Source organism: Podarcis vaucheri (assembly GCF_965113315.1).
Source record: "Podarcis vaucheri genome assembly, chromosome: 9".
In the NCBI taxonomy this organism is placed as follows: Eukaryota; Metazoa; Chordata; class Lepidosauria; order Squamata; family Lacertidae; genus Podarcis; species Podarcis vaucheri.
Window position 1 is genome coordinate 25,151,687 of NC_138767.1, and position 17,450 is coordinate 25,169,136.

The following is a 17,450-nucleotide window of genomic DNA, read 5'->3' on the forward strand; positions in this document are numbered from 1 at the left end:
GTCGGAATTAGGTTTGATAAGGCCCTAAGCTGCTGAAGGTAATGGGGCCCATTATAGGTCCAGCTGTCCTTTGTCAGCAACAAATTGTCACAGTTTTTTGTATTGAATATATTCTATATGGTAATTTATGGACCTAAAGGTAAAGGGACCCCTGACCATTAGGTCCAGTCATGGCCGACTCTGGGGTTGCGGCGCTCATCTTGCTTTATTGGCAGAGAGAGATTCCGGGTTGTGTGGCCAGCATGACTAAGCCGCTTCTGGTGAACCAGAGCAGCGCACGGAAACGCCGTTTACCTTCCCGCCGGAGCGGTACCTATTTATCTACGTGCACTTTGGCGTGCTTTCGAACTGCTAGGTTGGCAGGAGCAGGGACTGAGCAACGGGAGCTCACCCCATTGGGATTCGAAATGCCAACCTTCTGATCAGCAAGTCCACAGCGCCACCCGCGTCCCTAATTTATGGACCTAATAGGTATCAAAACTATTTGCACATAACAAAATAGGAGCCTACACAACACAAAACACTGTTGCTGTATGGAGGTTTTATTTTATTTGTTTTTTATCTTATATTTTGGAAATGTTCATCCCGTTTTTTTCTTTAATTTTTTGTGGGGCCACCAAGGGAGTGGGGCCCTAAGGTATAGCTTATTTAGCTTATACATAAATCCGGCACTGCTCAGTGGTAGACTCTTAATCTCTAGATTATAGGTTTGAGCACCACATTGGACAATGCATTGCAGGGGATTGGACTGGCTGTTCTTCCTTATGGTCCCTTCCAATTCTGCAGTTCTATGATTCTATGTCCCCTCAAGGGGTTGTTGGACCATCTCTGACCCTTGGCAATTCTGGCTGGGATGCTGATGGGACCTGGAAGGCAGCACAATGTGGAGGGGCCACAAATGCCCCGTCTCTGCATCCTTTGGATCCTTCGTGATCCAAAGGAAAGCAGAGCGATGTGTTTGGCACTAGCTTGGCAGCAGGAGTTGCTGGGAGGGGGTGTACAAGGCGCCATCCAACTTCACTTCTTCGTATTTGTTTAGTTTACCCCTTTGCTTTTTCTTCCCCCAAAGATATCCCACATGGCAGCACAGGTTTAGGATCAGAGTTTCCCTTTGCATTCACTAGGAAAGGCATTGTCCAGAAGTGGGCTTTGTTTGTGGCAGCCCTCCTCACAGGAGCATCTTCACTGGACAACTTCCAGATTATGCTGAAGATACACCTCTTTGTCCTGGCCTTGGACAGCTAAGGTCCATCTTTTCGTATCTGAAGAAGTGTGCATGCACACAAAAGCTCATACCAAGAACTAACTTAGTTGGTCTTTAAGGTGCTACTGGAAGGAATTTTTTTATTTCATCTTTATGGGACTCCGCCTGTTCTGTTTTGCTTAATCTATATATTGTGCTACAAGATGCACTTGTTTGTACACAGACAGTTCTACTTCTTTTACTTGTTCTTGATTGCACGGTTGCATTGCTGTAACTCACCCTGGGAACAAAACCCAAAAAAGGAACAAAAAGTTTCAGAGACAGACTCCCCTGCAGGGCTGTTGAACTGGAATTGAGATGCAAATTTAATGCCATCAGAATTGGGCGGAGTAGAGCCTCTCCAAGTGGCCAGCTTGATATGGAAGATAAATGGTCCTCTTTAAATGGGAGTGGGTCTTTCTTTTCTTTGTGCCCACAGTGCAATGGGGCACACCTGTTCTCTTGCATCTGTTGAATAACCTCTCTTCCCTTTCGGCCTGTAGCATCATGCATGGATATGCCAACTGAGAAGAACATTTCATGTGTCTAACGATGTGCACTCCAACTCACCAAAACAAACAAGCCAACCTTAACAACGTCAAGTTAAGCCTCAGGGGCTACCAGGTCCCTTGTTGTTCTTGCTGGAACATGCTAACACAGCCTTAGTAATCCTAATACAAACACAGTGAAGTAAGCTGCTAATGTTATTATCCCCTTATTTCAGGAGGAAAGGCTAAAGGCAGGAAAATAGAGATCCAACTAGCTCGCATTCTTTGTTTATCACCACACCCTTCCCTCTGTTGGTGTGAATAGGTAGTTATGGAAGATGTAATCAGCATTATGGCAGGTGGTGTATACTTCCTAATGCCATTAGCATACAAAATAGATGCAGAAACTGGTTGATAAATTTGGTGGGATTGTCAAATTTTGGCAAAATCTCGTTCACAAGTTCAAGGTTGGCACCTTGGTTAAAAAGTGATCTCATCAAAATGCTGCAAGAACATAAGAGCCCTCAGGCAGGACGTGAAAGCAATGACTCCCCTGTTCTCACACTCTAGAAGCTGATATATCACCTCTTAGTCTGGAGGAGGCATATAGTTGTCATGGTTGGCATGGATAGTGTTCCCCTCTGTGAAGAACTAACCTGTTTTGCAGCGTTACCTTTACCACAAGGAAACCCTACCCACCTTTTCTAGATGGCAACACCCTTAGTATGGCGAGTGAGGCAACTGCAGAGCCAGCAATGGGCACTGTCTGCACACAATGTGGAGACCGGGATTCTTGTACCATCAGCATTGTGCTGTGGGGGTTAGAGTGCTGCACTGACACCTGGGAGACCAGGGTTCAAATCCTGGCTCGGCCATGAACCCCACTGGGTGGCTTTGGGCCAGTCACTGTCTCTTATCCTCTCAGTTGTGAAGATAACAATGGAGATGGGGGAAAGTGGGATATAAATGTAATAATAAATAAAATTACAAACATCTTGCAGGTGCAGCTTGGGCGAGGTGGCATTCCATTTTAAAGGCCCTGCTCACATTTTCCTGTGGTGGCCTCCTGTGACAATCTTTTCCCATTTCTATAAATTCCAATAGCCTCTGATGTGCATGTATGATTTCTGCTATCTTGGATGTGGGGTGGGTGGGTTTAGGAAGCTAGCATTTACCCATTTACATTAATGAGCATGCCCAACTGAGGTCCATTAATTTCAGTGGGTCTACTTTGAGCAAAAGTTAGTTACGTATAACCCAGTGAGTGGAAATGCCCCTAGCGACAATGACGTGAAAGGAACTATGCAGGGTAGGCCTACTATGGTATTTCAAGTAAGTAAGCCTTCATTGTTAATAAAGTTACTTTGTTTTTAAATTATGCTGCTGGCCACCAGTTTTGGGGAGGTGCTTTGAGGAAGGAAAAGCTGTCTGCCGACAAACGTCAGCTCCCTCGGCCAGTAAAGCGAGATGAGCGCCACAACCCCAGAGTTGTTCATGACTGGACTTAACTGTCAGGGGTCCTGTACGTTTTCTTTCCTTTTTTTTCTTTTTTGAGGAAGGAAGGGTGATATTTATTTTTAAATTGAATGGGATTTTTGAAAGCAAAGTGAAGCAAATCCTTATGGGGGGGGGGAACAATAAAGTAATCAGCTTCTAACATTGTTGTGAATTCTTAAGCATTAAAAAATTAGGTTGGTTTTGTTTTTTTTTTAAAGCACAATTTATTATACTTTTCTGCCACGGTTTAACAGAGTTGCCAGTGGTCTTCTATCCTGGGCAGCAGATTAGCTCCACCCATGGAGTGCAGAATGTTGCTGCACCATGTGAGGGAAGCTTCTGACTTGGTGCCAACCCATAACTGGAAGATTGCCCAGCTTAGATGTACTCAGCTAATTCAGTGGGCCTTACCAGGGAAAGTGCAACATGCTATTATTTATCCATTTATTAAAATATGTACCACTACCCTAGCATTATAGCTCGGTTGCACATTAGAATGTGTTAATGCTCCTGATAAATTACCCTAATTAAACCCCAGCTTATACCCATGCCTTCCAAAAGCCAATTAGAATAATTTCAGATTTGAGGGACACGCTAGCCCTCTTAAGGTGTTTTTCTCACCATGGGACCAACACTGTGTGGAGGCTAGCAAGCTTACCCCTGCTCCCTCCATCGCCCTCCGCAAGAGTGGATGCTCACGTACATTTGATCACGTTCTACTCCCTGTACATTTTAGAACCCTGGAAAAAGCAAGGTTCTAAAGCAACCAGGTAGCCTACGCAAGTCCAGCCAGCTTCCTAGTATAGACAGTCACCCTCTGATTTGTGCAGGGTAGCAGTGGCATGTACACTTGTCCTCAATTCCTCTCCCATGTAGTGTTAATCGTGGGTAAAGAGTCACCTGAGATGGAATAATACTATTTAATTATTATTATTTTTAAACTATATTTTTACTAAAGAATTTCAATCAATCCAAATAGTCAATTACATTATTTCCCCCCTTTTTATCCCCCCTCCCCGTTCCTCCCTCTCCCTCCCAAGACTTCCCTCAGCTCCCTTCTCTGATTTGCTTGTGCTTATTATTCTCTTCATGTTAAAAATTGTACATTTCATTACCTTATCTGTCATCTAGTCTATTAATAAATTTGTAGATATTTATTCAAAACCTGCCAAGGAGTCCAAGTGGGGATTTTTCGGGGGGGGGGGGCCTAGCCCTGGCACTCACCCCCAACGCCCTAGCAGCCTGGACCGTGTGCTTCCTTAATGGGACGACACGGAGCTTGTTGCCATTTCCCTTCGCAGCAGACCGGAGGTTGAAATACTATTTACTGTACTTATTTATTGCTGTTATGTACTAAGCTTGGATCCTAGAACAATAGGCAAGTAGGAATTTCAATTGCATTTTTATCCACTCCTGTGTGCAAAGGACAGCAGCTAAGATGACCAAGGGTCTGGGAACCAAGAATTATGAGGAATGGTTGAAGGCGCTGAGTATGTTTAGCCTGGAAAAGAGGAGATTGAGAAGAGATAAGATAGCCATCTTCAAATATCTAAAGGGCTGTCACATGGAAGATGGAGCAAGCTTATTTTCTCCTGCTTTGGTGAAAAGGACCAGGACTAATGGATTCGAGTTACAAGAAAGGAGATTCTGACTAAATACCAGGAAGAACTTTCTGGTAGTAAGAGCTGTTCGGTGGAATGGACTCCCTCAGGAGTTTGTGGACTCATTGGAGGTTTTTAAGCAGAGGTTGGATGGCCATCGGCCATGGATATTTTAGTTGAGATTCCTGCATTGCAAGGAGTTGGACGAGATGACCCTTGGGGTCCCTTCCAACTCTACAATTCAGTGATTCTATGAACCTGGGCTACTGAAGATATGGATGCATTTTGGACAGTTATTTCTACACACCCTGGCTAAATTTCGGCACAAATAAGCTGCCATAAATAGTTTCAGAAATGGGCTCACCTGAGTCTGTTATAGTAAAAGAAAAGAAAAGAAAAGAAAAGCATAACAAAGAGTCTTGTGGCTTTTCAGGCTAGCAGATAGATCATGGTCCAAGCTTTGTGGCCCTAACTAACATCATCAGATGAATGAAGTGATCATGCATATCAGCTGGCAGATTCTAAATACATTCAAGAAAGATCCATTCCAGTCCGGCTTCCGCGCTGGTCATGGGACCGAGACGGCTCTGGTCGCCCTAACAGATGATCTCCGTAGACAGCTGGATCGAGGCGGGTCGGGGCTGCTGATTCTTCTAGACCTGTCAGCAGCTTTCGACATGGTCGATCACGAACTTTTGGACCACCGCCTCGCCGACGTGGGGATCCAGGGCGCAGTCCTTCAATGGCTGCGCTCGTTTCTCTCTAGTCGGGGACAGAGGGTGGCGCTTGGGGGGGAACTGTCATCCCGCCACTCCTTGGTGTGTGGAGTGCCTCAGGGTGCGATTCTCTCCCCGATGCTTTTTAACATCTTTATGCGCCCCCTCGCCCAGCTTGTCCGGAGTTTTGGGCTGGGCTGCCATCAGTATGCCGATGACACCCAACTCTATCTGTTGATGGATGGCCATCCTGACTCGGCCCCAGACACACTGATCAGATGCTTGGAAGCTGTGGCTGGATGGTTACGTGGGAGCCGGTTGAAGTTAAATCCTTCGAAGACAGAGGTCCTCTGGCTGGGACGGGACGATATGGGATTGAGGGGGCAACTCCCATCTCTTGCGGGGGTGCAATTAGTGCCAGCACCGTCCGTTAAGAGTTTGGGTGTAATCTTCGATACCTCCCTCTCTATGGAGGCGCAGATTGCAGCTATAACAAAGGCGGCATTTTTTCATCTCCGCCAAGCTAAGCAGTTGGCCCCTTACCTCTCTCGCCCTGACCTAGCCACTGTGATCCACGCGACGGTCACCTCCAGACTGGATTATTGTAACTCGCTCTACGTGGGGCTGCCCTTGAGACTGACCCAGAAACTCCAGCGGGTGCAGAATGCCGCAGCGAGACTCCTTACGGGGTCTTCGCTACGGGATCACATTCATCCGGTGCTATACCAGCTGCACTGGCTCCCAGTGGAGTACAGGATCAGGTTTAAGGTGCTGGTTTTAACCTTTAAAGCCCTATACGGCCTGGGACCCTCGTATCTACGGGACCGCCTCTCCTGGTATGCCCCACAGAGGAACTTACGGTCCTCTAATAAAAACATCTTGAAGGTCCCAGGCCACAGAGAGGTTAGGCTGGCCTCAACTAGAGCCAGGGCTTTTTCGGCTGCGGCTCCAACCTGGTGGAACGCTCTGTCACAAGAGACAAGGGCCCTGCAGGACTTGACATCTTTCCGCAGGGCCTGCAAGACAGAGCTGTTCCACCAGGCCTTTGGTTAGGGCACAGCCTGACTCCCTCCTTCAGCAATCTTTACAATATTTTAGTTTATGGTTGCCATTAATTTTGATTTTAATTAATTCTTATGATGTTTTTATATTGTTGCACTTTTTTAGTGTTGTTAGCCGCCCTGAGCCCGGCTTCGGCTGGGGAGGGCGGGATATAAATAAAAATTTATTATTATTATTATTATTATTAAGAAGAAAGGGGGATGTCATTACAAAGTGAGTCAGATGGCCCAGAGACCTACAAAGGACAGGTGTGGTTTTTTTGCATCATTATTATGAAGAACTCAAATGCAATCAGAATAGTGTCAACTGCTCTGCAAGTGGAATGAATTGGAAAAGCAAAGACGAATGGCCAACATGAAGCAAAGGAATACAATTACTTTCTGAAGTGGGCTATTACTTCCAGTCTCTAGTGAACCCAAGCTTCCCCTTTCTGAGAAAGACAGAGGAGATGGAACCAATGGCCAGCTTTGCGTCTTCTGAACAGTAGAGGTTGGTGGAGCAGAGTGGTTCTGCCTTTTACCTGACCTTCCATTGCTGTGGTGTACTTGGAGGGCAAGGGGCAACACAGCAGTGAGGTTGGCATGGTGCAAATGCCCCAGCAGAGCCCATTTGACGTGCAAACCACTGGAGTGCAACTTCTTCCCATCTTGTCATGTGGATATCATGAAATCAATATTTATATTCTGAAACATGGGTTTGCTCAGATAAAACAGAAACTATTTTTTGCCCTTTTACGCATGTTCCATCATCTGTTTCTTGGTTGCATCCGAAAACCTGGCAGAATAAATAATCAATTTGGTTTAAAACCAGCCAGGCTGTTGAAATTCTAGGCAGTCTAAATTTGTGCTCCAAAGCTGGTTGGTTGTTTTTTTTTTTTACTGCCTTTAATTTTCTTTTTCTTTTTCAACTGTTCTGCATTATGATGCAAGAGCTGTAGCTCTGGGCTCACATGCTTAATGGTGACCTAGTTACAAACTTTGGTTTCGAACTAAATGTAAACAAGAACCAACAAAGTCTGGGCATTGTTTCAGTGCCTGATAATGAAATAAACAAGTGAGGGAACCTATAAGGGCTCTTAAGGACAACACTCTTCCTTGTCAATGCCTGCCCTCTAGTGGTAACAAATAGCCTCAATATCAAGGGCCCCTAAAAACATGCAAGGGTTATCAGCGAAACACTACTTATCAGGGGAGACTTATCAGTGCCCAATAAGTGCCACTAAAGCTGATCTTTAGTGGCACTTATTGTCACTGTATGCACACTGCCCGAGGCTATTTAGTCAATGGACGACCATTGCTAGGTGCTTAAAGAACTCCACACGTCTGTGACAAATACGTTGATAAACTTTGAATATGATAATTTTTATATTTTGATATTCCCTAGGAAGAGGGATTGTTTGGTAAACTGCACTAGGTATTGTAGCTCTGCAAGGGATTAACAATCCTCAGCCCCCTTTTGCCTACAGTACCAGGATTTTTACGTCATTTTCTTCATTGTTTTCTTCCTTGTACAGAGCTGTCTGAGCACCCGAGGCATCGTATATTTCTACAGCTGCTTGAAAAGCATTCCAAATTTACATTTGGAGACTTACATTCCGTGCGAGAGAAAGGTGTCACATTCTGCAGAATGAACGGCACATGTGAATACCCTCATCGCGTGCACCGTAAAAAGCAGTAAGTATATGTAATAACATAAGGCTTGTTGATTTTGGCTGCGCACGTTTCTGCCTTTATTGCGTTATTAAAACCAGCAAGTAGGGAACAGTTACTACATGTAACCAATCCTAAAGGCAATGCTGAATTTCGGGCAGGAGATATTTCCCCTCAAAAGTTTTTTCCTGTTAAAGAATATTAAGAGCCCATCATTGAATCAATCACATAAGAGATAGTGAAAAATATGGAAAGTTCATTGACCGTTCTACCTCCTGCTGAAGTGGAAACAAGGAATTGCAAATGAAAAGGACTGAAACAATGAAATTACCAGGAACTTCTTATCTATGGATAGTTAACAGCTGGGGGGGGGGATTTACATGATGCACCCATGTGGCTGGGTGGGGAAAAATCTCAGCGTAATGGCACCATTAAATCAAGGTTAAAGAGTTGGCTAAGAACTTTTGAAGAGAACTTTAACTGGAAATACTGGCTTAACGCCTATGGGCTTGGCACTTTTTACTGTTTATGTAGGTAGTGTTTTTCCATTCCTTCATGCGGAGGGAGGTGGGAAGCAGTGACAGAGCATGTTTCTAGAGAGAAGCCAACAGCATGCCAATCTGCCAGTGCCTGTTTCCAGAACTGGGGGTTATTTTCTTTTTGAGTCTGTAGAAGGCTAATCACACTGATACAGTGGGCAAGTTTCTACAGACACACGCCTGTTTTTATCTAGGCAAGCAAGAGGCATTAACAGAGTTCAAGGGCACGTTCCAGCCAGGCAGACAAGTGAGGTGTGTGGGGAGAATTCCGAGGAGCAGATCGGGAAGCCTCTTTGGCCTCCAGACCTTAGTTTCTTTACTGCTGCTCTATGGAATTGGCCAATCCCCTTTTTAGATAATGTAAGCAAGGGGGCACCTAGTGGCAGTGAATTCCATAGATTAATGGTGTGAAGAAGCATTTTATCTTGCCTGTTCTGAATCTATTGGCAGTCAGTTTCACAAAGGAGATTATTATGACACTGGGTTTATAGGGGAGAGGGGTTTTTTTTGGAGGGGGGGGTGAAGTCTCTCTACTATACTTGATCTACACCATTTCTGCACCTTTTCCAGCTCTGTGATTTGTTGTTGTTGTTGTTGTTGCACTCTGCCCATCTGACTGAGTTGCCCTAGCCACTCTGGGCAGCTTCCAGCATATACAGAAACAGGAAAAAAACCCAAAACATTAAACATTAAAAACTTCTGTATACAGGGCTGCCTTCAAAATAATAATCATTCATTTTCTGTGATGTGACGTCCAGAAATAAATAATTTGCTTTGAGCAAAAATTTTGCTTATGGACTATAAAAGCTTGGGAGATTTTATTTCAAAAATGAACAATGTATTATTTCATCCCTCTGCTTTAATCATGGGTTGTCTGCATCTTTAATGTTACTGTTTGAAGGATATTTATGTGCCTGAAAGCATGCGGTGACATTTGCACAGGAGATATAATTAGCGCAGGGGCCTCCCTGTGTTTTCCCAAATCAAACATTAGAGAGCGAGGCAGCTGATAAACGATGGAAACCTGGGGAGCCATGTCTTAATCTAATGCACAGGCCCCTTAATTTATGAGGGTAGAGAGTAAATTACAACACAATCCTCTGCAGGAGTACCCTGCCCAAGAGTATACTGAGTACTAAATTCAATGGGTGATATCCATTGCTTGTCATTCCTCAGAGCGGACCCATTTAAATCAACAGACATAACTGAACTCTACTGATTTAATGGCTGTATGATTAATGTTGGATAATGCTCAATGGGAATATAGTGTTATGAGTTTACTGGTGGGTCGGCTGTAGCCCAGAGTCTCCCTTCTAATTCCTGGATCCAGCATGGATTAAATTGCTGGAATAGACAGGCCAGCCTGGGAATGGCCCACTAAGTATGGGTTGTTAAGGTAACAAAATGGCTCCTGAGAACCAAGTTCCAATGAGGACTAAACTGCTTCTGAAGCGGTTTAGTCATGCTGGTCACATGACCCGGAAAGCTGTCTGTGGACAAATGCCGGCTCCCTTGGCCTGAAAGCAAGATGAGCGCCACAACCCCATAGTCACCTTTCACTGGACTTAACCGCTCAGGGGTCCTTTACCTTTTACCTCCAGTGAGGATAGGTAGCCGTGTTGGTCTGCCATAGTCAAAATAAAAAAATTCCTTCCAGTAGCACCTTAAAGACCAACTAAGTTAGTTCTTGGTATGAGCTTTCTTGGTATCTGAAGAAGTGTGCATGCACACGAAAGCTCATACCAAGAACTAACTTAGTTGGTCTTTAAGGTGCTACTGGAAGGATTTTTTTTATTTTGACTCCAGTGAGGAGTTCCTGCTGGAAAAAAGCCTTGGGAGGTGCTGATAAATCTCCTTGCCAAGGATGCAAGACAGCCTAGGTACGCCTCTGCCAGAAACGTTATTGTGGAAAAGCAGCATATAAGTAAACTTAATACATCATAGGAGCAGAGTGGAAGGATATAGACAACACCAGTGCTTTTTTTTCTTTCTAAAAAAATATTTAAGGGTACTCTCATTTTGACTCAAGAAAACCACCATTTTATAGTGCAAATTGGTGGAAATAAATGCAGTAAATGGACAAAAGTACAAAGATTCACAAAATGTTTAGGGGTATGTGTACTCCTGTGTACCCCCAGAAAAAAAGCATTGGACAGCACTAAATGAATTTTTCATTTCCTTTTTTCCATAATCTATTGTTACACATTTAAAAATCTATATTGGCTAGATAGTTTGAAAGCAATTTTCTTTCACATATGTGTGTCCATAAGCATGGCTTTTAGGATGCAGAAAATGCTGTGCTATGCAATTATCAGAGCAGAATTTCAAGATGAACAGACCTTTCAGAGCTGTGGAGTCTGAAAAGGTTATGTTACATACAACTGTGGTTTTCTTTTCCCCCCTTTCCCTTTTAAAAAGAAAGGCGCATTGGGTCAGTAGTAGGAAAAATCAAAATAACATATCTGCTTGAGTTTAGAAAAGTGTTTGTATGACTGAACCGCTAGATGGCAGTCTATGAGGGGTATTGAGTAAAATAAAATATAAAAGTTTTTCCAGGCGGAATCTCTATCACAGAACATTGTAAATTTACAGAATTTAGATGCTGTGAAGCACGAGTGGTTTTTGTACACACTGATATGTGAAGTACCCTGTGGAGAGGAGCTATTTAAAAGAGCAGAACAACAGGCAGCAGCACACTGCTTGAATGCTAGTTGTTCTTCCAAGTCTCTGATTGAAAGACGAAAGTTTTAGAATGCAGCATGGTCCAAAAAGTACAAGAAAGCAAAAAGCCTTTGGAGTTGGTTGTTTGAGAAATGGTTTCGAAACCTTTCTGACAGAGGCTGGGGCACCAACTATAGAGGGCAGAAGGGGCTTCGGTCCCCTCAACATTTGTGGGGAGGGGGCCAAGCCGGGCAGGGTGGGTGTATGGAGGGCGAAGATCACCCTCTGTGTTCCCCATCCCCTGCTGCCACTGGGCGGGGGCAGAACGCATCATGTGACGCTGGGTCCCCTCAAGGCGAGGGGCAAGTCGGTGCCCCTGACAGAGGCACTCACCCAAGTTTCCAGTGATTTTAGAGCATTTTCCTGAGCAAATTTAGCAGTCATGGGCTATTAAGGCAAGGATTTTTGTGGCTCAGTTGACCAGTTAAGAAGCAGGCAGCAGGAATAAATTGAGTTCTTGCAGTTTCCAAGCTGTTTGGTGCATGAGTAAATTTGTAAGAACACTCTTAAGTGTTTTGGAAATTTCATATGCTAGGCAGAGGCAAACACTGGCCAATATATTCAAGACCATCTGGAATAAAATATTGGTATTTAAGCCAACTATTTCTTCAGATTAATATTTTAAATAGTTGATCATTTAGAAACACACTATCACAGAAACTGCACTGTGCAAAGGGTACCTTTTTTTGAAATGGCAAGCTTGTTTTTACAACTCAGGGAGAGCAAAGAGAAAACACAAAACACCCTCAATAGTAAGATTAAGAGTTTAATAATTACACACTTTTTACATTATGAAAATAAGTCATAAATAGTGTAAAAATAATTCTGAAGATCAACTTCTCACAAGCTAGGAACAAAAACCAAATACAAAACTCAAAGAAACAAGAACAATTTTAAAACTGTAAAGAACAGGAGAAACCAGGAGAATTTGACAAAGAAAAGAAGTAATTCATATTGTTTCATTTGGCTCAGCCTTGAATTATGTCTGAACCAGAAGCCACACTTAAGTAAAAATGTATAACAAATCAAAAGTGATGATTTAAGCCTTGAAATTATTTACACAGCCATAGTTTTACAGTGAAATGACACTCAGAATATGTGATATGAGAATGACTCATGTAATGTTCCCACAGTGACAATTCACTCCAAATCTCATCATCTTCTTTTAAGAAAGACTGCTATGAAATATCAAAATAACTGCACATACAGGTCAATTAAAAAAAGTAAAAAACACAAATTAAAAATATAATATTTTCCAAAAAGAAAAATGATCAGATACATACACCTTTAAAAATTGTTACCAGGTTGCATTATACTACACTTCCCAAACATGTACAACAGAAAAAATATCCACAATGAATGGGCAAAATCCATTGGGAAGCTCTCCTGCACAAGCTCCAATATGAAAGTAGCATAAGGCTTTGATAGTATTGTTCTGAGTATGGGGAGTTAAGTTGTATGCCACACCCTGCTAAATCCCTGGATTGAGCAAGTGTTGATATTTAATCAAGGGTTCTAATTATTGGACAAGCAAGGCTAGCCTCCTGGTAACTAGCCATTCAGGGGAACAAAGGAAAGCAGCCCTGTGAGACCCTCTTGGGGTGTTAATGCTGGGAAACCCTCCATCGTAGGCTCAGGCTGTACATATCTGCTGTGTCTCATTCCAAAAGGAAACACAAACCCTGGGTAATACTTGCTTGGAACCCCTGGACTCTCACAACACTTGGAGATTGGGATTGCGTGCAACAGTATTATTGTGTAGCACCCTTTCATTTTATTGGAAATGCCCTGGAGAGCTGGACAAAGGATTGTGGCCAACATTAACAACATTTAAAATAAACCCCTCTCCCAATCAAATGCTTCCAAATTATCTCAAAGCAGTACCAAGTGTGACTGAGTAGATTTAGATAGATTTTCAGCAAAAAGGTTTAAAGGTAAACACTGAAGGTCCCTGCTGGAATAAGGCCCCCTGTTAATCCAAGGAAAGACAGTTCTATTTCTGAGCAGCATAGTAAACAGGATGCATTTCAAATACCAATATTTTTAAAAAATGCAAACAAACTCCCAATATTACAGAAACCTCCTCCTTTTTAGCATCCATTTTGCTGTTTTGGTGACCTTGTCACATGGTCAGACACCAATGATCAGAAATCAGTGTGACACACACACCCCGGCAGTGTTTAGCCAATCATTGGGCAGTTTCAGAAATGAATTGTATATTTCATAGCACTGGACCATTCAGACTGATATTGAGATGCCACACAAGAAAAAAGAAAGAAAGATGTTTCTCTTAGCAGCTTTAGGTCTCATTGTTCAAAGCTCCTAGAGACCATGTTGACACAACTTGTGTTTTTATTCTATTTATTTATTTCAATGTAGTTTTTGGTGTGAAAAGGAAAAGTCTCTTTTTAGATAAAACAAAAAGATACAGATATAACTGTATGACAGTCAAGTAACAGAGCTTAGAAAGCTTGCAAAGAAAACGCACGTCATCAAAAACCTCATTCTCTTGTAGAAGAGTGCACCCATTCTTGTAGCTTTTATTCTTAAAAAAATAATTACACAGAACAATTCCATTATACAAAATAAATCCAACCATGTATTCTCATAGTTAACAATGCCCTATGTAAACCAGAGTTGCATCCAGCAGTTCTGTACGGTGAATAAATTCAGAACCTACAAGAATGTTACTGGATCGCCTCTTGCCTGTTCTTAGCCAGCATTAACATTTTGGGGCATTTTTATTGCACCAAAAGTCAAAATTCCACCTCTGGGTTCCCTTAATTGAAAGCAACAACCCAGAAACAACAAAATTAAACAGTAACGCAACAGCAAAGCCTAATAGATATCTTTCCAGTCCCATATAAAACTAAAATACTTTCAAGCCTGTACATAATACTGACGATGAAGAACAATACATTTCAAGTCTTTATAGCATGATACATAGGCAAACATAAAGAAAAGTCATTTGACAGTGAGAAGAAATACAAGAGCTCTGCTTCAAGAGCCCTGGGTGCTTTGAGGCACACATGGAGCTCCCTCATGATCATTAACTTCAATGGAAAGTCTGCACACACAACTTGTGAAAACATGAATTCACCCTCCATTTAAATGAACAGCGTAGGAAAATAGTTGGGAGATCTTTGGGCACACAGTTGAAACCTCTGGATGAGTTTGATTGTATCTAAGCCTCTTATAGACACAATATGGAACATGACATCACTCAACCTCTCTATAACATCTCTCTGTTATTCTAAAATTACAAACAGATTAGAGAAATGAATGCTTCATTATGAACTGTTGTCCTACATCATCCCTTGCAATTATCTGTTCTGTAAGCACCCTGGAAGATACAATTCCTCAGTTTATGGAAATTAAAGGAAAGCAGCTTCTCCATTTATGGAGCGAAAGGAAAGATTAATCTGAAACACGTTGGTTTCAGGCATGCTGTTTCTTTGTTGAGTAAAAGATACCCATGAGGACGGACACCAAATTAATATTGCAGGGAGGTGTGTGTTGAGGGGGGGGGCAGCAAAAGAAAAATAATCACAGAAACAAGAAGCTGGAGTTGCAGAACTTAAGTAAACTCAAGTTGTGTCCAATGTTTGAACTGAAAGAAAAAAGATCACACCGCCAACAAACCTGCAGATTTTAAGCAAAGGAAACCTGCGGCAGCAAAACATAAACAGCTACACCAGAGACACACAATAAGAAGAAAAAATAGCACCAAAATAATTGTCAAAGATCAACACAAAAGGCACTGCATGTCTTCCGAAAGTGATTGTATGGCTAGAATGAGCACATTTGCACTTTCATCAGGCAACAGATATTTTAAAAAATCAGACACTATTTTGCTATCTCACAAACTGACTTATCAGATCACAATGTAGTTCTACTAGGATGGCGTTATCAAAATGGAATGGGCTCTTGCTAACAAGCAAAAGCATTTTAATTACAATGGGTAAGAATTAAGATGACTGAATGGCCAGTTCTAAGCAGATGTATGCCAAACTCATGGAGCAATAAGTGAGGGAAAGAAAGAATATGAAAACCAACTCAGGCAGGCGTACAGAACCAGTAGCCCTCCAGGTGTTGTCGGACTCGCGTCAGCCACAGCTGTCATGGCCAATGGTTAGCAGTAAATAGGAGTTGTAGTCCAGCAACAGCTGGAGGACCACTGGTTCCCTTATTCTGAAGTTCAAACGGGACATACCTGTCTGTTGCTAGATATATCAAAATGACTGGTGACCACAATGGGAATTGCTGGCAGCTGTTTCTGTGATTATATAAAATCACATGTTACATTGTTCTGTATGCCAATGAGTGGTTGGCAGCTAGAGCAAAGTAGAGTGGCATGCAAATTTATTAATTTACAAAGACACCATTCATGAACTTAATTTCACTCTAAAATTAGTGGTTGATACCCCATTGTTAGCTCATTTAAAGTGGACTGAAAATGTGTGTTAAGGGTTTGACACAGGGGTCAATGGAGCTCCATTTTGTGACCTTTGGCAAGTTTGCTTGCAAGCCACATGTTGGGACACTACAGGAAATGCTACAGGTTTGTGTGTAGCCCTTACATCTGATCCAGCCTCCCCACTCCACTTGTTCACATTTCAGATCTAGCATAATTTGACCAAGTGGAAAGGGAAGAGTTAAATGGGAACATGAGAAGAGCTCCCACATTCTTCTTTTTTGACACACTGCCTCTGTGTGCATCTGTGCATTGCATGAGTGCTAGGGTGGGGAAATGGCTCTGTTTAGTCCTGTAGGGAACCTTCTGTAGTCAGACATGTAAGGCTCATAACCCTCTTGTTTTAAATCACAAGAGGGATAAATGGAGACACTTGTGCCTTAATAATCTGAAATACAAACTAATAAAAATGTACATTGGAATGTACACGGGAAGTTGACAGGCTCCATTTCTACATAATGAGATTGGTTATGAATATTGACATCAGAACATATTTAAAATTATGCATTAAATGTGTTGGGATGCAATAACAAATTTCTTGCATTGTGGATAAATTGTTCAAAGATTAAGATATGCTTTGTTTGCATGTGTGCATTAATGTTAGTGTGTGTGTACACCTGTGTGCACACACATGCAGATCAATACGACTTATCTCATTTATTTAAAATGCTTAAATCCTGTCTTTCTACACACACAGGGCAGCTTACAATAAAAATTAAAACAGAATCGCAACAACCGATAAAGCAGTTAGCAAAGATAGCATCCTTTTTCTGAGTTCCCTGAGCACCTGATCTTTCTTTTCCCTTGCTGCTCAGAGGCCATCACTGAAACTTTGGCAAAATATTTGTTAGAACTATTAAGACAAAAGCTTCAGCATTAAAGCAGTTATTGTTGAACAGAAATTTCCCCAGCTCTTTGGGGTACGTGGGAAAGGAAGTTTTGAATGGGGGGGGGTATTATTTTCATTAAATGGTTTTGACATTCTGAAAATGTAATCTGAAATGAAACATTATGAAAATGAAATCTGATATGAAAATGAAACATTATGAAAATGAAATCCGAAGTAAAAGTACAAAGGAGTTCTGGAGATACTATTGATTCATGGGCAGAAGGCAGTACTGTACTAAGCTAATGGTATGGTTCAGACATGATAGTTTATTGTGATGACAATTATCTTTGGTGAGCTTTGGGTTTGGGCACTCCACTCTGTCCCCTGGCACAGTAGTGAGGAGGAGTTTTGAAGTGTGCACTCCAATTTCAGATTAACTGCAGCTTGTATTGATGCTCAAAGTCCTAAACAAACTGTGGTTAATCTTAAATATGCACTTAAGATTAGCCATACTTTAGGGATAGGGTAGCACACTATACCGCAGTTCATCTAAAATGAAAATGTAAGTATTTGTTCTCCTTGCACATGTACCAGAGGAGGTGCATGAGCCCAAGGCTTGCTGCAACATATT

General features: G+C 42.2%; 1 protein-coding gene across 1 annotated transcript in view; it reads right to left on the bottom strand.

The window, feature by feature from the left end:
* Positions 1-1,642: 1,642 nt before the first annotated feature.
* The window catches only part of COL25A1 (collagen type XXV alpha 1 chain), a 305,319-nt gene continuing 289,511 nt past the window's right edge, over positions 1,643-17,450 (bottom strand). Inside the window, exons 37-38 of the mRNA XM_082237135.1 lie at positions 4,043-4,128; positions 1,643-1,767 (exon numbers count right to left, since the gene is read on the bottom strand). Of these exons, the coding sequence (XP_082093261.1) occupies positions 1,749-1,767; positions 4,043-4,128 (105 nt within the window). The 3' untranslated portion in view covers positions 1,643-1,748. The remainder of the gene's footprint in view (positions 1,768-4,042; positions 4,129-17,450) is intronic.